The 20,270-nt window shown below is 42.6% G+C and overlaps 1 protein-coding gene across 3 annotated transcripts in view; it reads right to left on the bottom strand.

Annotated features, from left to right (window-relative positions):
* Positions 1 to 20,270, bottom strand: part of HS6ST2 (heparan sulfate 6-O-sulfotransferase 2) — a 490,102-nt gene that overhangs the window by 26,400 nt on the left and 443,432 nt on the right. The window contains exon 4 of one of the 3 annotated variants that reach the window (XM_027535118.1): positions 19,632 to 19,718. The exons of the other annotated variants lie outside the window; for them this stretch is intronic. Coding sequence (XP_027390919.1) covers positions 19,632 to 19,718 — 87 coding nt within the window. The remainder of the gene's footprint in view (positions 1 to 19,631; positions 19,719 to 20,270) is intronic. 3 annotated transcript variants of the gene reach the window in all.

Raw genomic sequence — 20,270 nt, 5'->3', positions numbered from 1 at the left:
TCTAGAATGAGGGGAGGTAGGGCTTTCCTGGTGGCTCAGCTGGTTAAGAATCCTCCTGCAATGCGGGAGACATGGGTTTGATTCCCTGGGTTGGGAGGATCCCCTGGAGAAGGGAACGGCTACCCACTCAAGTATTCTGGCCGGGAGAATTCCATGGACTGTATAGTCCATGAGGTCACAAAGAGTCAGACACGACTGAGCGACTTTCAGAGGTTAGAGGAGAGGAGAAGAGGGAGAAGAAGAAAGCACCGTCAAGGGGTTGGTATGGAAAGGGAAGGATGGAGGGAGAACAGAGAAAAGAGCAGAGAGGGAGGAGAAAGGAGGATACAAAGGAAGTGGCACGAGCTGGGGTGTGCAGGTGGCTAAAAGGGGAGACTGAGGGGAAAGGCAGGTGGAGGTGCTCTTCCTCCTGCTTCCTGTGACCCTCAGCCAGTCCACACCAGCTCTCGTCTTCTTCACTAGCCATCCTTGGGTGCAAGGCTCTTCCCTTGCTCTGGGATCCATCCATATGACCTTGCTCTTTCCCTTCTCTGAGCCACGAGTGCACTTAAGAGTCTGTACTTGACTCTTTTCCTTGAATTTTTACACATGCTATTTTTGAAAATTTATTTTATCCAAGTCTATTTGATTTACAACATTGTAATAATTTCTGCTGCACAGCAAAGTGACTCAGTCATACACATATATGTATTTTTTTCATATTCTTTTCCATAATGGTTTGTCACAGGATATGGAATACAGTCCCCTGTGTATACAGTAGGACCTTGTTTATCCATTCTATATATACTAGTTTGCACCTGCCAATTCCAAACTCGCAGTTTACATGCTAGCTTTTTTTTAGGATACTCTTCAGGGTTTGGGATCAACTCTTACAGCATTAATTCCACCCCTAATTCTCTTTCTAACCATTATAGGAAATTCTTTGTGCATTAGGGTGACTGACATATTAAGTCTCTTTGTTAGCACGTACTTTATTAGAAAGGAAATAAATGTCCTTGTAGATGTGGGACGTGAGACAGAGAGTTTTTCTTGGGATGGAAGACACCATTTGGAGATGGCAGATGCTGGGGGAAAGGACCAAAGGAACACCCAAGGGAAGAATGGTTGTAAGTGCCCCACATAACTCATTCACTTAACAATTCCCCAAGAGTTTATCCGCTGTATAAACCCAGAGATCCCTGATACATTCAAGTCTTTATATAATTATTCTTCTCTATTTATATGATACACATGACTGTAAGAAATACTTCTTAAATACTCCTGGGCATGAATAAGAAAGCTTTTTGGAAGTCACTTCAAATCCTTCTTAGAAGTAGGCGGGATATTAAAAAAAAAAATGGGGCAAAAATAGCAAGCTTTCCTCCTTGTTTATCTCCAAGATGCCTTACGAATTGATTTAGAGGGCTGTATTACTCCGTGAGTCACACATTTGGCTAATAGCAGGTACTGAAAGCCAGAATCCAGGAAAAGGACCTAACATATCCTGAGAAAATTCCAGGGGCACCTCACCCAGACAGTTCCTGTGTTCACTGGATTAGCAGGTGGGTTCTTTACCATTAGCGCCACCTGGGAAACCTATATATATATATATATATATATATATATATGCCAACTGCAGCAGACATAAAAGCTGTGGGTGTGATCTCTGGGTCTGGAAGATCCCCTGGAGGAGGGCATGGAGACCCACCCCAGTATTCTTGCCTGGAGAATCCCATGGGCAGAGGAGCCTGGCGGGCTACAGTCCATAGGGTCACAAAGAATCAGACAAGACTGAAGTGACTTAGCACAGACGCACGTGCGCACATGCACACACACACACACACATACATATTCATTCTTTTTTAGATTCTTTTCCATTATATGTCATTACAAGATATTGTCAAGTTCTCTGTGTTACACAGTAGGACTTTGCAGTTAATCTATTTTATAATATATATAGTGGTGTGTATCTTGTAATCCCAAACTCCTGTTATCCTCCTCCCCTTCTCCCTCGGTAACCACAGATTTGTCCTAGCCTCTTTCACCAAGTTCTCTAGCTTCAGAAGTTCAATCCCTTACCCACTTAGCAATTTTCTTCATTTCTGTCCTTAGACAATTTCTCTTGCTGCTGCTGCTGCTAAGTCACTTCAGTCGTGTCCAACTCTGTGCGACCCCATAGACGGCAGCCCGCCAGGCTCCCCCGTCCCTGGGATTCTCCAGGCAAGAACACTGGAGTGGGTTGCCATTTCCTTCTCCAATTCGTGAAAGTGAAAAGTGAAAGTGAAGTCGCTCAGTCGTGTCCGACCCTCAGCGACCCCACGGACTGCAGCCTTCCAGGCTCCTCCGTCCATGGGATTTTCCAGGCAAGAGTACTGGAGTGCGGTGCCATCGCCTTCTCTGAGACAATTTCTCTTACACCTCCCCCTACTCTTCTGTTTCCTCCAACTGGATCGATGACCCACTTGGCATTTACATTTACAAAGCAATTGCATTTACGTAAGATAACTCTTATCAAGAGCCCAAAGAGGCACAAGTATAATACATATATAATAAGGAGAGTGCCTATTTATCACCCACATTTACTGTCCCTTCCTACAGGACAGACTGTTCTAGGAACTGGTATATTAAGGGAGAGAGCCCTGTAAAATTTATCACTAAAGGTAATCAATGAGTTTTCAACTAATGCGCTCTCCGCCTCAAGGGTGAATATAACAAAAGTATGGGGAAAACATATTTACTCTGTAAATTTAGAGAATTTAACTTGCTGAATTTAATTTGCACTTTCATTGATTTCATTTAATACAAAGATTATATAATCAGGAAGTCAGTAGCAATTGAGGATACCAAGCCTAGTCTGCACCCATCAGGGCATTTTGGTAATATCTAGTAATGGCAGGAGATTCTCATTTAATTGAATTGGAAATGCAACATATATTAGCTTACAGAAACTTAATCAGTGTGATCAAATTAAAACAGGCCACTCAGACATACCATCCTGATTAAGGCACTTGCAAACACTCCACAATTATCAGAGATTTGTGGTGTTAATGATTTAAACTGAGGTTTTTTTCTCTGGGGATTCAGCCCTGGACCTTTTTTTTTTTTTTTTAAACTGACAATTAGAAAACCCCATTCTTTATTTTTAAAAAATGCTGCAACAGTATTATTGACAGTAATTCTCAAAGAATGCAGGATAGGAAAGAGCATGTGTTGATGATTTTTTTTTTTCTTTTAACAGTCACTGCCTTCTCTTTGGGATGAGGAACATTAATCTCAAAGCTTTAGCTCTTAGGAGTGGTAATGAAGTTTGGCAATGGTGAAGTGACCATTTTTAAATGTATTAGGGGAAGACTCCACTTTTCTGCTTTCTGCAAAGCAGCTCCACGTTCCACGGAAAGAGGTTTGCTTATAGCCCTATTTGAAAACCACTTTGAGTGAACCAGCCTGTTGTCCTGGGTAGGAGACTACAGAAGTAGGCCGTTTCTTTTAAATGTGTTCTTAATAGACCATTATGAACACTAGCTTGGGAGACGTGAATTACTCCTCCCGACCCCCACCCCGCTTTAAAACCCATCTTCCCAGCCCACCGCCCTTAAAATGCAGCAGTAGTAAATTACCTGGAAAGGATCTCGGGTTTCTAGTTTCATTATTTGTGTGAATAGTGGTGATGAGGGCTTGTCTAGCTGTTTGTTTCTACTTTAGTCAGCAAAGCCAGTCCCTACATTTAATCACAGAGAAAATGGAGATTCAGAGAGGCTAGGTGACTTTTTTAAGGTGGCAGAGTGAATAAGGATGAGGTTCAGGGCTAGAGCCCCAGTCTTTCAACTTTCAGGGTTTTTTGTGTTTCACGCACTGATGCTTGGGCCCAGCCCAGTCTCCATTAGGACAAGTTTCAAGTCATTGGAATCTGCCTTCAAAGGCTGATGTACTATAGAATACTCGAGTCAGTTAATGGAACTAAGGACCACGGTGGGCACAGAGTAGAGGATGAAGAGGAGAAGGGGCTACTGTGCTGAGACGGGGTGGGAGATCTGACTTCCAACAGGCCCGGCAGCAGCCTGCTATGGCAAGATGGTTAAAACCAACATCCACGAAAAGCATGATCAGGCACTATTTCCCAGATGCTAGTTCAGAAAGGCAGGGACAAGTGATGGGTTAAAGTGAAGGGGCCTGTGGGGTAAAAGCATCCTAGCATGGTTCCCTGCACCTGTCTGTAATCTCAGGGGAAAGCCATGAGTCCTACACTTGGTTCCATACCCAGCTCCCCAACATAATTCTCTTTGTTTAAAATAATCTTAAGGACCCAGGAGAAGGAATCACTTATTTATTCATCTGTTCATTGAAAACATAGTGCTAAGTCATTTAACCGTTTTCACATATTGAGTTACAAGGCATTCACTTTATACTCTTGCAATAAAATGAAACAGGAGAGTAAGTAGTCTTTCCCAGAGTGTGTTGAAGACACTTTATTCTGTTTCCTACAGACAGTTTACAGAAGTGTTTCATATCAGTGCATATACTAAGAGCATGATGTGTCTGGGTATACTGTGGACGAAAAAAAATTACCACCTATTCTTCCTTAAGGATTCATAGCCCTGCATTAGCTGGAGAGAGCAGCAAAGAGGTGGAAAGTTAACAATAAGAAGGAGAACTGTTACTTCCACAGTTTTGTCTTTTATTACCCAGCATCCTGGAGAAGGCAATGGCACCCCACTCCAGTGCTCTTGCCTGGACAATCCCATGGATGGAGGAGCCTGGTGGGCTGCAGTCCATGGGGTCGCTAACAGTCAGACACAACTGAGCGACTTCACTTTCACTTCTCACTTTCATGCATTGGAGAAGGAAATGGCAACCCACTCCAGTGTTCTTGCCTGGAGAATCCCAGGGACGGGGGAGCCTGGTGGGCTGCTGTCTCTGGGGTCGAGAAGAGTCAGACATGACTGAGCGACTTCACTTTCACTTTTCACTTTCATGCGTTGGAGAAGGAAATGGCAACCCACTCCAATGTTCTTGCCTGGAGAATCCCAGGGACGGGGGAGCCTGGTGGGCTGCCGTCTATGGGGTCGCACAGAGTCAGACACGACTGAAGCGACTTAGCAGCAGCAGCAGCACCCAGCATCCACACTCCTCCAGTTGCATCTCTGGTTGCACCTTCTTTACAGAGCACACCACTCTGTTCTTTGGATCCTAGGTATCTGTGGCTATGAGCACCTTCTCTGCTTGAAAATAAGATGCTCAGGACCTTCCTGGTGGTCCAGTGGTTAAGACTCTGTGCTTTCAATGCAAGGGGCATGGGTTCTATCCCAGGTCCCACATGCCTCGTGGTACAGCCAAAAAAAAGGAAAAAGAAAAAAAGATGCTTAAGAGCAGTAACTGAATCTCTTTCTGTTTTGGCCCTGTTTTCTCCACCTCCTCTTACATCCACCTTTCTACTCCCATCCACTCCTGCATTTGGTATTGTAGCCATCACACACCAGATGTACAATATTTACTGATTGACTTAATGAAGACACGAGTTCCTGGTTAAATGCTAAACGGGTATTGTTCAAGAGGATGAAGGGATGCTTTCAGGCTGCATCAGGAGAGACATGAAGGACGAAGTGGCATATTAACTGTGTTCTGCAATGTAAGTAGTAACAATAACTCCATTTAGTGAGCACTCATGTGGACCAGGGGCTTCCCAGGTGACGCTAGTGGTAAAGCACCTGCCTGCCAATGCAGGAGACACAAGAGATGTGGGTTCAATCCCTGGGTCAGGAAAATTCCCTGGAGGAGGGAATGGCAAACTACTCCAGTATTCTTGTCTGGAGAATCCCATGGACAGAAGAGACGGTGGGCTACAGTCTATAGGGTCAAAAAGAGTCAGACATGACTGAAGTGACTTAGCACACACACACACGCATGTGGACCAGAATATTTGCATAAGTTATCTCCCTGACTCCTCAAAGGAATTCTAGTAGAGACAGCTTCAATTATTACTTCCATTTTAATGGATAAGGGAACTGAGGCCCAAAGATGTTAAGTAACTTGCCCCATGCAGAGCTGGGAATGAACCTATTCCTATCTAATTGAAAGAGTGGGCTCTTTCCAACAAACTAGGATTTAGACAGGTGTAGCTGAAGGATGGAGGCCACTCAAGATGGGTGCAATGATGTGAAAAAAAAAATCAGAATGTGGCAGACAAGGAGACCAGTATAACCAAGGGAATGACACTAGATACTTGTGAGAAAGCAAATTAGTCCGTGAACATAAAACACTGGAGAGAGTTTAAAAATTATAATGAAATTGTGTATAGGATTACATAGGATACGTACAATGAAGAAATATATTAGAAAAGCTCATTGGCCTTCTAATGGTATTCAAAATAACAATACAGGGCACTTCCCTGGTGGTCCAGTGGTTAAGACTTAGTACTTCCAAGGCAGGGGTTCAGGTTCGATCGCTGGTCAGGAAACTAAGATCCCACATGATGCAAGGTGTGGTAAAAAATTAATAAAAAGTTGAAAAAAATAATAACAATACAGACTTTGGCCTAAACACCCACCTGACTGTTTTCCGGGAGAAGATGGCTTAAGCAATTAAAATAATCCTCTCTGCAAGTTAATGATCTTTTCCTCCCCTCCAGGTTTCATTACAGCCTAGCACAGACGCCAGTTTAAGGAAATGGAGTGGAAATTGTGTGCATTCATCTAGTCTTCAGAGCAGACGCCAGTTGAGGAGCAGTACTCAAAATCTGTGGCATTTTTTTCTCCTCCAAGTATTTTAGGTTCAGCCTGGGTTTAGGGATGAGATCTCAGGGAACAATCACTGGTCAGTCAGCTTCCTTTCATCTCTTCAGAGCAATCTGGCCATAAGAAGGGAGGCATCTCTTTTATTTACTTCTTCTTCTTCTTTTTTTTTTAACTGTTTTTGCTTTTTAAAATATTTATTTATTTATTTGGCTGCACCAGGTCTTAGCTGCAGCACGTGGGATATTTGATCTTATTGTGGCATGTGGGATCCACTTCCCTGACCAGGGGTTGAACCCAGGGCTCTGCATTGGGAGAGTGCAGTCTTACCCACTGGACCACCAGGGAACTCCCTGGTTTTAAGAGCTTGTGGAAGTGGCACAGTGGAGAAAGCCTGGAATCCCATACTGTGCTTCCTCTATATCCTTAGGCTGGGACTGTACCAAGGGTTATCAAACTTATTCTAAGCATTCTTTGAAAAATGAAATGTAGTCAGACCTCAGTATAGAGAATAGATTAAAATGGAGTCACCCTCATTCTCAGCAGTCTCTGAGGTGCTGCTTCTGCACCCAAGGGTTATTCAGAATATAGATTGAAAACCACTGATCTAGACAAAGGAAGGATGCAGTAAGTGCACTGTGATGGCTCCCTGAGCCCAGATAGCTTCTTTAGTCTTTTTAACCCTTTTCCCATCTGTTAGAAGCCAAACTAGGAGTGGAGAATTGTGACCAAATGGACAGGCAGATTCCTCGCCAGGAGACAGACATTTACAGGGCAGGGAGTATGTGGGAGGGAGAATAAACCTTTTTCTTGGTCCTCCTAAAGCTTAGCACAAAACGCCTTGTCCATTGTAAGCATTAGGTAATGAATGGGAACCATGACTCCCACTTTAAAAGAAATTTAAAAAAACCTAGCAGCCATCCACAATATCATGCCTTTGTTTCTTCCTTGCCACCAAGTGGGTGACAGAGAGCCAGACTGAATTCAGGTAAAAAAAACCCCACGCCCTCCCAAATGAATGTGTTTATAAGGATAAAGCCGGCTTATGTGCATTTCATAGAAGGAGGAGCAGTCCTGGGAAACAGATGTGGGTGGGTAGAAGCAGCGAACTATTTTCTGATCAAGATCACAATGGAAGCAGGTGTCCTTGGGACTACTGTGAAGGCATAGAACAGCCTGATCACTCTTCAAGGTTCCATAGGCACGAATGGGAGAACTGAAGGTAAACAGGCAGAGGCTGAGTACAGAGCATCTCATGAAAGCCCGTGGAGAACACACCTCCTCCTCAATCATGAGAAAGCAAGACACTGTGAGGACCCCTTGGAAGCAACCCCAGCACTCTTCCGTCATTGTGCTCTGTGACTTCAAAAAAGGAGAATCAGTGCTCCTGGCTCAGGTCCATAGCCAGGCATACTCAGAACTTGTCTCTGCTGAGGTGCCTGGACAGCCACCCTGAAGGGGACCCTCCGGACTGGGTATGATCCATGCCACCAAAGCAAGTGATGAGCTCTCTTTGAACCAATGTCAGGGGTAGTTTTCAGATTAAATGAGAAAACATATGCATTTAAAGCACTTAGAATAGGGCCTGGTGCGTCTCTGATGAGATTACTCAGTTCCTACTCTTGCTGACTAATTATCAGCCCATTGATGACCATCCCAATGAATTTACAGAGCATTTATCATTATTTACAATCATGATAAATGTAGTCATTGTTTTTCTCTCTAAAGGCAACCCACTCCAGTATTCTTGCCTGGAAAATTCCATGGACCGAGGAGCCTGGTAGGCTACAGTCCATGGGGTCGCAAAGAGTCGGACACGACTGAGCCACTTCACTTCAAACTTCAAAACTATGTTCAGAATTTTGTAAAAGTTGCTTCAATTTTCTTATAAAAACTTTAAGCTGGTGTTAGGGTACAAAATTGTTTTCCTTAAAATAAAATTATTTGACTATAAAAAAAGAATAGGGCTTGGAGTATAGGGAGCACTTAATAAATGTTACTGCCTATTTAAAAATTCCTGGTCCTTGGGACTTCCCTGGTGGTGCAGTGGTTAAGACTCCGCCTTCCAATGCAGTGCACGTAGGTTTGCTCTCTGGTCGAGGAACTAAGATCCCACATGCCGTGGGGCAACTAAATCCTGACGCTGCAACTAAGATCTGACACAGCCCAGACATGGTTGGAGTCTTGGCGCCATCATCTGTTACCTACGTGACCTGGAACAGGTCAATATCATCTCAGATTTCTTGTCAGTAAAAAGAGCTAATAATAACCTTTTCTTTATAGACCTGTTGTAATGACTAAACAGGATAACATTACGTAAAGCACTTTGCACAATACCGACATACAGAAAGCACTCAATAAATTGTAGTTAGTAAAAGCATCATTATAGTAGTGGCGGTTTAGTCATTCAGACATGCCCGACTCTTTGGGGCCCCATGGACTGTAGACCACCAGGCTCCTCTGTCCATGGGATTCTCCTGGCAAGAATACTGGAGTGGATTGCCATTTCCTTCTCCAGCGGATCTTCCCAACCCAGAGACTGAACCTGGGTCTCTTGCGCCTTCTGCAGTGGAAGGCAGATTCTTAACCACTGAGCCACCTGGGAAGCCCCCAAAGCATCATTATATATTTGCTATATGTGAGGAATGGTTCAAACGTTTTCAATGTATTGTTCTATTTAAATAAATTTTTTCTCAAATGTTACGTTTCAGTGTGGTCTTCTCCAACCACCTTATTTAAATTGACAAATTTTCTGTCTATTTCACTCCTTATACCTCTGCCCTGCCCTTTCTCAACCCCCTCCTTAAAACTAATTTCTAAAACACTTAATGAATAGTTTTCTTGTTTAATGACAGTATCCCTCCACTAGAATGGGTGTGAGGGTAGGGAATTTGGTTTGTTTCCTTCTTTGTTCAGAGCCTACAATAGTACCTGATATTTCACAAGCAATCAGTAAAAGTTTTGAATGAATGAAGACTTTAATCCTCAAGAAAATCTATGAAGCAGACACTGTTAGTATGTCCCTTTCACAAGTGAACAAACTGATGCACAGAGAGATTTAGAAACTTACCAAGGAAGTGCTGGGATTTGGAAACAGTGACTGGGCTCCAAGATTTGTCATCTTAACCATAGCACTATACTGTTTTTTTAAAGAGCTCATGGAGGGAGAGAATGAGGAGTGGGGTGAGGGGAGAAAGGAGAGGAAGAGGGAGAAAACATGAATGAGAGAATGAGAATAATGGAAAAGAGTGTATGCGAACCTATGAAATTTAGACTTTATTTTTCATTTTGCTTTTTGCTTTTTTTTATCCTCCTCCTCCTCCCCATGAGAGTATCTACTTTTTTTTTTTGCTGATGAAACTTCTGTGCAAGACTTTGGGAATCTAGCTTTGACCTTTTGACAAAAGCAGTGATCATTCATTTGTCCCCAAAATATCATCTTTAGAGGACACTTCCATTGTCCAACTATCGCTCCATTGCTTTTATGTGTCTTTTGAACGAAGCTAAATGGGTAGGAATTATTTACACATTAGATAACTCATAGCTATTCAACACTGTACTAGAGGTTCGAACCTGTTCAATAAGGCAAGGAAAAAGATGCATCCATATTGGAAAAGAAGAATAAAACTATCTTTATTCACAGATGACATTCATCTGTGTAGAAATCTAATGCAATCTTCAAAAAAGCTCCTGGAATTAATATGTGAGCTTAGCAAGTTAGTAAAATATAAGATTGGTATACAAATACCAACTGTACTTCTATATCCTAGATATCATACCAAGTAAAGTAAGTCAGACAAAGAAGGGCAAATATCATATCATTCTGCTTATATGTGGGATGCAAAAAAAGGATACAAATGAACTTATTATAAAACAGAAACAGACTCACAGACTTAGAAAATAAACATGGTTATCAAAGGGGAAAGATGGGGAGGAAGGATAAATTGGAAGTGTGGAATTGAAAATACATACTACTATATATAAAATAGATAACCAACAAGGACCTACGGTATAGCATAAGAAATTCTGCTTAATATTCTGTGATGACCTATATGGGAAGAATCTGAAAAAGAATAGACACATGTACATGTACAACTGAATCAATCTGCTGTACTGCGGAAACCAACACAACACTGTAAATCAACTACAGTCCAATAGAAAAAAGGTTTTTTAAAAAAAGGAAACTTGGAGAAAAACAACTGGAAGTTAAAATAATAGAATACTATTTGCCATGCCATCCAAAGTAGGAAAAACTTAGGGGATACATCTGACAAAAGACAGGAAAAATGTGTACACTGAAAACTACAAAGCATTGCTGAATGAAATAAAAGACAATTTCAATAAATGGAGAGATATGCTGTGTTCATAGCTTTTAGACTCAACATCATTAAGATTTCAGTTTTTCCCATATTTGATACACAGGTCGAACACAATCCCTGCCAAAATTTCAGCAGGTCTTTTTTCTTTTTCTGGAAATTTACAGGCTGATTCTAAAATGCATATGGAAATGCACAGGACCCAGAATATCCAAAACAACTTCAAAAAGGAAGAATAAAGATTCATACAATATTGTAAAGTAATTAACCTCCAATTAAAATAAGTAAATTTATTTAAAAATAAAATAAAATAAAACTGGGGAAAAAAAAAGATTCACACCATCTGATTTCAAAACTTATAAAGCTAGGGTAATCAAGACTGTGTGGAACTGACATAGAGATAAATATAATATTGATCAATTAAGAATCTGGAAAAAATAAATATATATTATATATAACTGAGTTTTGATTTCAACAAAAGTGCCAATGGAGAAAGGATATTCTTCTTCAATGATGGCACCAGAACAACTAGATGCTGCTGCTGCTGCTAAGTCACTTCAGTCGTGTCCGACTCTGTGCGACCCCATAGACGGCTGCCCACCAGGCTCCCCCATCCCTGGGATTCTCCACTGGAGTGGAGTGCCACTGCCTTCTCCGGGTCTGGAATGAAACCCCGGCAGTAGGATTGCAGAAAGCTCCCATGTGGTTCTAATGGACAGCCAAGGCTGAGAACTCCTGCCTTCAGGGAATGCAAGTTGTTGAATGTGAAGGGTTACTTTTATTCTCTCTTTTTTTTTTTTTCTGGCCAAACCATGCAGCTTGCAGGACCTCAGTTCCCTGACCAGGGACTGAACCCAAGCCATGGCAGTCAAAGTGTGGAATCCTAACCACCAGGCCACTAGGGAACTCCCAAAGCAATGATTATTCTAACATCAACTTCCAAATACTGATTTCCCACCTCTCACCTCCATGATAACTCACATTACCTTTTACTTTTGGAAATGTGCCATTATTCCAAAAACCTACGTTTACAAACTGGAAAAGAAGGTCAAAGCATGTTCAAATTTCCACCATTCATTTTCCCGCTGAACCCAACCAAAGAATGAAACACTAAGGAAATGAAGGGAAATTATCCTGAACAACTAGATATCCATATGTAAAAACAAAACTTTGATCTTTGCTGCTGCTACTGCTAAGTCGCTTCAGTCGTGTCCGACTCTGTGTGATCCCATAGACGGCAGCCCACCAGGCTCCCCCGTCCCTGAGATTCTCCAGGCAAGAACACTGGAGTGGGTTGTCATTTCCTTCTCCAATGCATGAAAGTGAAAAGTGAAAGTGAAGTTGCTCAGTCGTGTCTGACTCATCGCGACCCCATGGACTGCAGCCTACCAGGCTCCTCCGTCCATGGGATTTTCCAGGCAAGAGTACTGGAGTGGGGTGCCATCACCTTCTCCGCTTAAATACGCTACAAAAATCATAATCCAGAAAAGAAAAAAAATGAAAATTGAATTTCAACAAATTAAAATTTTCTTCTCTACTTTTAAATGCTTCTACACTCCAGATTTTTAGTCAGTGTTAGATTCACAGTAATTATTTGGCTAGCACTGTGTTTCCATACTCTCTTAGAGTTTGCAGCTCTTCTACTGCAAACCATAGTGGGCCATGCTTGATTGGTTATTTGTGTGAAAGACAACAGATTTGGCCTAGAGGCATTAGAAGATGCCATTGATTTAGGCTCTGTAATTCCTTGAGGTCAGAAAGAACTGAGCCAAAAGTAAAAAATATTGAGGTATAAGGGCAAGATGGAGTACTGATAGATAGATCGGTGGGGGAGGAGGGAGGAAGGGATGGAGGGAGGGAGAAAGAGTTCCAGAGAGAGAGAGAGAGAGGGACTGTGATGGAGAGACAGAGATTTTTTACCTGGAGGAAAATGGAGGAGTCCTGTTGAACATCACCCTTCCTTGCATCCCTAGGCCTTCTCAAGTGAGATAGAGGAATGGAATTCCAGCCAGCACCTGGAAAGTGGATGTAACCTGAGCTCCACCAGAGCAGTGTCGATGAGAGTTCTCAACTATGTATGCCACAGAGGAAAAAGAAGAGTTATCGAGGACCCCTGTTCTAGAAAGCAGCATGTGGAGTCCATGATTTTGTGTGGCAGGTGAGGAGGGAGAAAAATGACTCCTCCCGTCTAAAGGCTCATGAACAGAACCCTCTTCTTGACTAAGCTGGAGAACCAGGAGCAGTCAGATCCTTAGGGGGGTTTTATTAACATGATGGTAGTTGGTATATTAACCATCACAGAGATGTGGTGGTGTATCTACTAGGAACTATTTCCATGACTGGACTATTTCTTCCTGGATGGTCCAGGACTTTCTTGTCTCAATCTATGGGCATGATGTATGTATTACTAGAGGTGCTGAGGCTTCTGCTTCCCCATTTCTGGAGCTGGGAAAGCAGATAACCAGAGCTCTGATTTGGTTAGGATCATACTGGCCAGGTCACATTGTCCCCAGCTGCAGTACTTTGGCAGCTGAGGCAAGCATAATCACTAGTTGACATTTATTAAGCAGTTGCCATGTGCCAGGCACTAGACGAGCCTTACTTAGATTATGATAATTATATCCTCACAATAGCCCAATGAGGTAGGTACAAAGTTAATCAGTGATAGAGCCAGGATTCACATCCAGTGCATCTGACTCCATAGTTGATGTCCTTTCAAATACACACAAGACGGCGTCATTGTTTTATTTAAGGAGCTCTTTGAACAGCCCCATCAAAGTATGCCAAACCTATGTGCTATTGACCCCTTGTTATTAAAAGTCCTTTTCAAATGTTTTCTATTAGCTTCCTGCCCTATTAATAAGTGTACCTTCTTGGATAGATTTGACCTTTTTGTTGTGACCAAAGGTCTTGCACTATCCTGGATGTGGAATATTGGAGGAAAAAGGCAATTAGGCTACAAATGTCCTGATTCTTGGGCACACTCCACTCCAGGTTGTTCTTAGAAATACATTCTGACATCAGCTTATGTCTCTGTCATTTGTCTTTTTCTACAAAGGAGCAACAGCAGAGTGGGAGGGGCAGGGAGGGTAGATGGAGAGAAAAAGAGAGAGTGAGTGAGTTTGGGGTTTTGGTTTTTTACAAGCCTTGGTGATATTAGACTTAGCCTAATAGCTAAACTAAAGCATTACTGACATCATCATTGCATCGAACTACAGCGATGATTTGAAAAGTTAAATACTTGCCCTTTGATTGCTGTACTCATACAGCATACCATAATTTTGAAGTGAAACTATACACACACAAACTTTCATACAGAGAGGCAAAACTAGGGGTTTTGGCAGTAGTCACAGCCTACCGTTTTAGAATAAATACATGGCTCTCAATGAGAGGAAATGACATAATCATGAGATCATAGTACACAGGACTTGGACGCTAGTAATCCACCTGTAAACAACTCAGTCTGAACATAAAACTGCACCGCACTGAATCCACACAGAACAGCCAAGACTTTGCCTCTTCATTCTAAAGCAGGAAAGTTTTCCATTTGGGTCCTGCCAACTAAAACCAAAGGACTGATGTGTTTATATATGAAGCTATGTGCTCCTGACTGTGCTCATCTAGAGACTGCTGAAAGAGGCCTGTTCATTATGAGACAGTTTGGCAAAAACAGGTTGGAGTCACTCTTCCTGTGGTATCTGCTACCAGGATTGGCTCTGGATAGATGTGTCAAGTGAGTGAGGTTTGACTTAACCATCTCAGATTCCCCTTCTGTCCTCCCTTTCCTCCATTTTAGCGTCCTTCCTTCCCTCTCCAGTTTAATTCATTTAAGCTGACATTTATGGAACTGAATCCAACATTTATGGTATCTTTAACCCGGCACCATGCTTGGGTGCTCTGCCCTGGTCCTGTAATATTCGTGTCCTCCACTAGTATTTGCAAATTGAATTTGGTCCTTGTCTTTCCATACCCTGAGTCTATGTGAAAAACATCTCAGGCTGAGAGGACTGATTGATTTTCAGCATCATCTGCAACTGCCTACAATCTAATTTTTAAATTTATGCCTCTGAATATTACACACACACACACACATCCTCAGCCTTGGTTGACTGACTTGAGGAAAAACAGCTATAGTAATCTACAAGTTCTCTTAATTGCTTTCTTAATGAAGGGGTGTGTTAAAGGCTCAAGATAGCTCAACAGTAATGTTGAGAAAGGGTAACTGTCCAAACACAACTAGAATATGGTACTTTGGAGAAATAGTGAAGTATTTGAAAAGTGCATGCTATTTCCTTTTGTCATCACTACTGCCACTGTTTTCTTTTAATGAAATGACTTCAATTTCTCCCCAAGGTCTCCATTTTCATGGAGGCTGACAGAATCCACAAACTTGGGTATGGTGGTGTATGAAGGGCATAGCACTCAGCTCGACATCCTGAGACCAGGCTCCAAGCCTTGAGGGTGTGATTAACCGAAGTGTCTTGCTATCTGGGAGAACTGCAGCATACGCTTAAGTAGAAAGAGCACAGGACAAGTATTAGAATACCAGGATTCTAGGCTGACATCTGCCGATTAGATGCGTGACTCCCGGAAAGTGACTGACCCTTCTTGAGTCCTTATCTGGTAAACAAAAGAGTTGTTTTCATGTGACATGTCAACATGTTCTGATACAAACAGAAAATCTGTAACAGCTCCTGTGGTTTCATGCATGCTCAGCCTTGATGGTTTGGAGAAGGCAATGGCACCCCACTCCAGTACTCTTGCCTGGAAAATCCCAAGGACAGAGGAGCCTGGTAGGCTGCAGTCCATGGAGTCGCTAAGAGTCGGGCACGACTGAGCAACTTCACTTTCACTTTTCACTTTCATGCATTGGAGAAGGAAATGGCAACCCACTCCAGTGTTCTTGCCTGGAGAATCCCAGGGACGGGGGAGCCTGGTGGGCTGCCATCTATGGGGTCGCACAGAGTCGGACACGACTGCAGCGACTTAGCAGCAGCAGCAGCAGCAGCAGCAGCAGCCTTGATGGTTTAAGTGCTTGTTGGGAATAACCCAATGGATCAGCAAAGGGATTCTCTGTGGCCTGATGCATCAGACAGAATAACGGACTCACATTAGCACAGGGAACTAAATTAAATATGGCAGCCTGGTCTGTTTGGTCTCTGATCAACCTCTGCCAAACCTATGCTTCCTGATCTCCATGGTATGGCTCTGCAACTGCTTTTTATTTTCCTGTTCTGTTATTTTGGCTCACTGTTAGCATAGAATAAACTGTATGTACCTCCCTGAAAGTCATTGCCAGGGTAGTCTGGCTCTGCTGCTCAGACATATCCCATTCCATCTGTTCCTCCCTGAAACAGAGGGCTGGCTACCCAGCTTCAGATGCAGGCAATAAAATTGAGCAAGCAGAATGACACAACTTTTAAGCTGTAGGTTTCTTAACCTACTAAGCCTGCTATACTGCATGTCGGTCGGCCCCAAATGAATTGAGGTTGGGAAAAAAGGCACAATTGGTCGTTCAGTTTTAGCTTTTTTACCTCATCCACAACTCTCACTTGTTTTCATCAACATGAGAGGATTCTGTCCATCTTAGTGATTAATTTGCATTTTCCTCTTCTGACCTCGCCTTGCCACATGGGAGATAAGTGGAGACAATTAAAGGATTCAAGGGTCACTTCTCAGAAGCCTTCACTGATATCCCCACATGATGTCTTCTCCACCTGCACCTCGGCATTGGTTGGGGTGACTCTGTTGGATCCACCAATGGAGCCTCTGTGACTGCCTCTCTGTGAATACCACGTTGCCATCCTCTGTCCTCTACGAACACTGTGAGTTCCTTGAGGGGACCTATTGTTATCTTATATTTGTCTCTGTGGCCCAGGGTCTAGCACAAGGGCACAGTGTCAAAGTTTGATAGATTTTAGTGATGATTATTACTATTATGGGTGCTAAGGAAGGGTTATGCCAAAATTGTTCATTGGAAGACCCCATACAAGCATACAATATCCTCTCCAAGCCTCCATTTCCTCATATATCAAATGGAAATAATAATACTGCCTACTTCATGAGCTTTTGGTAGGTGAGAATTAATGAGACAAAATGTATCAAGTGCTGGGGGGCAGAGGTTGGCCCATATCACTCACTCAGCACATACTGGTCATTATTATTTGGGGTCATGAGGTATATTTGAGGCAGCTTAACTTGTCTTCAAAAGAGAGGAGGCCAATTACTTTTCAGAGAACACACCTTCTATCTCCCAGACTGTATCTGGCCTCAAAATAACACAGAGGAACTCTTAAAAACTACTCCATGTCTCCCTGTTATTACGTCAAATAACATGAGAAAAGCCAGCAGAACAACACCCACCCCAGATGCTGACTATTGTGAAAAGGCACCATGGGGAAAACCCCGGGGGTGGGGCAGAAACCCACCTAGCTCCCTCCTTCCCCACCACACTCCCCCAAATCCAGGAAATAACCATTCTCTCTTACCAATAATAACATGTGTTCCTAAACATTGACAGACACTGTTCTGTTCTAGAAAGTATGGGAAAATGTTTCCCCCACCACCCCAGATAGTCTCACCATATTCATGGAAGGTCAGTACTGCTGCTGTTGACAAAAATTTTCTGAGAAGGAGAAAATGTATAGAGAAAGAGTTGTAAAAATAAAACTTCCTGCCAAGTGATGGGAGATAAGATAAAGAGAACCTGAAACATATCCTTGAAGAGAATACTGTCTATTGGTGAACTTTTTATTCATCAATAACCCCCCTCCAAAGAATGAAGAATTGACAAGAACAAGCACAATCTGGGGGACACATACATGACAGACCTAGCTCATAATGTGCGGGAAGGGAGGCCCTCACCATGGCAGAAGCCTGGGAGCTGTCCAGATCCAGCAAGTGGGCTATAAGATCGTGTTTATCTACTTAAGAATGTATTTATGCTGGCCTCCTATGTTAACAACTCGGGAATGGTATTACGTACGCGTTCCCTATGTCATCTGAACTCCAATTCTACCAACTGCTTTTTTGTGGCTCACTGAGACTCTTCACTCACAAGGTAAGAGTCTGGGTTCCCACAAAGCCAAAAGACACAAAACAAGGCTCCTTTCAAAGCACAACAGCAATCACAAGTATCCCTAATTATACCTCAGGGTCTAATAAATGGAGACCGTGCCCTGCAGTTGTCAGCAGGACAGGTGTGTATAAGATACCCAGACAGGGCCTGCCGTTTCTGCAAGCGTGGAGTTCAAAGTGATTCTCCAATGCCATCTCTGTTAACTGCGGGCGCATGCTGACGATGAATTGGGACTAATTTGGAAACAGTCAGCTGCTAGAGAGTGTGTGCATCAATTCCCTTCCTTCATAATTTATACAGCATTTTGATTGTGGTGGTCGATAATAACTGAATAAATAATAACTGATAAATAACTGAAATGAGTTCTAACTGCTCTGAGAGGCCGTCTTATGTCTTCACCACTGCTTTTGATATTCTCCAGGATAGCACACATTCAACTTTATATGCAAACCTGAAATGGTATTCAGAAGAAAAAGAGGGGGAAAAAGGCAGCCAATAGATCTTTCACTTTGGGAATTGAAAATAAGATCATATTCAAACTGCAGCATTTATGGCCCAATGCTGAATACATAAGATATGTGACCATTACAAATTCACCTTTCGTAGCAAAGCTGTGCTCTTGTAGTGACATAGCTTATTGCTAGATTAGAGCTTTTAGCATGACGAAGGCATCTTTCATCTTCTCCTGGATGCGGGCTGGGTGCTCCTTCGGGGCTGTATTTCTGCCTGTCACAATGCCCGACAGCGCTGAGACAGAGGGCTTACAAGAAGAGGACCCGTCATTCACCAAAGGGCTTCAGCCACTTTGAAAAGGGAGCACCTACTTGGCGATACCTTATCTGCAAGAGATCACACTCTCTCTGATTGCCATGCTCTGCTAAAGCCAAAGAGAGGTCAGCCAACATTGTTTCATGGAATCAATGAAAAGAGCAAATATAACATCCCAAATATTCAGCCAATCAAAGTTTTTGGCAATATTAAAAAGACAGTTTCAGCTAGGTCACAGTACAGGTCAGTCCACAGGAAAAGAATACACATATTATGTACATCAGTGATATGGTTACCATGTACACGCACTTAAACCAGGCCAGTTATGGAATGGCTTTCCAGATTCTTCTAAATCCACCCCAAATCTTAGCGTATGAATCAGACAGATTTTCATGGATTTTACAAATCATAAAATGATTGATGAGTGCTGCTGCTTCTCCTTTCTTTAGTTTTTGAGAAGTATAGTTCAAATCTTGCATTGCTCTAAGTCCTTGGCCTTCGTAACCATTGGCCCTAAAAGCTCTCTTTCCAAAGTCACCTCCTGATGCTCCCATCTCTCTCCTCTCCCTTCTTTAGTCCTTCGTGCACCCAATATTCCTGACACCTGCCTCACTCATTTAAATTCCCCAGTGACTAACCCAAAGCGAAGCCCACAGAAGGCATTCCACAAATCTCTGAATGAATATGAATGAATGACAAAGTGAGGACAGCACATGGCTTTGTGACAGCTATGTCAGATGCATGGGGGCGCTTTTCACTTACTTCCCATTCTTAGATGTGTTCCGGGCCTTTGCGGATGATGGCGAGTTGGCGCCTGGAGTAGTGTTTGGAGAACCCTGTTTATCCTTACTATACCCACAGAAAGAATAGAAAAAGATATACAACCATGACCACAGAGACAAAAATGAATTAGTCATTTCATTTCACTCATTTCATTTCAAGACTTTCAAGGTGCCTCTCTTGATCTCTCAATCTGTGTGTGTGTGTGTCTCTCTCTGTCTCTCTCATCTGTCAAAATAAAGCATGATCTTATCCAGAGCTGCCCTTCAAGTGGATGCCATTCATGATAGCACCACAGCCCAGGGCCCCAGGGAGGCTCTGGCCAAAAAAAAAAAAAAAAAGTCTTTACCATAAAATCCTTTATTTGTCTCTGGGTTCTCTGTTACTTCAAGTTCAGTTCTGAAGCTGCTGACTTGTGAAGTATGTGGATGCCAAATGACTTCTAAAAGTCTTTGGGAGATACTATCAGATGAATTAATAATTCTCACTCATAATGTTAGCATAGGAAGGCCGTGAATCCAGATATTCTTTCAGGAGAGGCACCACCTGCTTCATGAGTAATTGAATTTAAATCTCCACCTTCAATAACTCCACAGCTTATGTCAAACCTTGGAAACAATT

This window comes from Bos indicus x Bos taurus, chromosome X (assembly GCF_003369695.1).
Source record: "Bos indicus x Bos taurus breed Angus x Brahman F1 hybrid chromosome X, Bos_hybrid_MaternalHap_v2.0, whole genome shotgun sequence".
NCBI lineage: Eukaryota > Metazoa > Chordata > Mammalia > Artiodactyla > Bovidae > Bos > Bos indicus x Bos taurus.
This window is presented reverse-complemented; position numbering and strand designations above follow the sequence as displayed.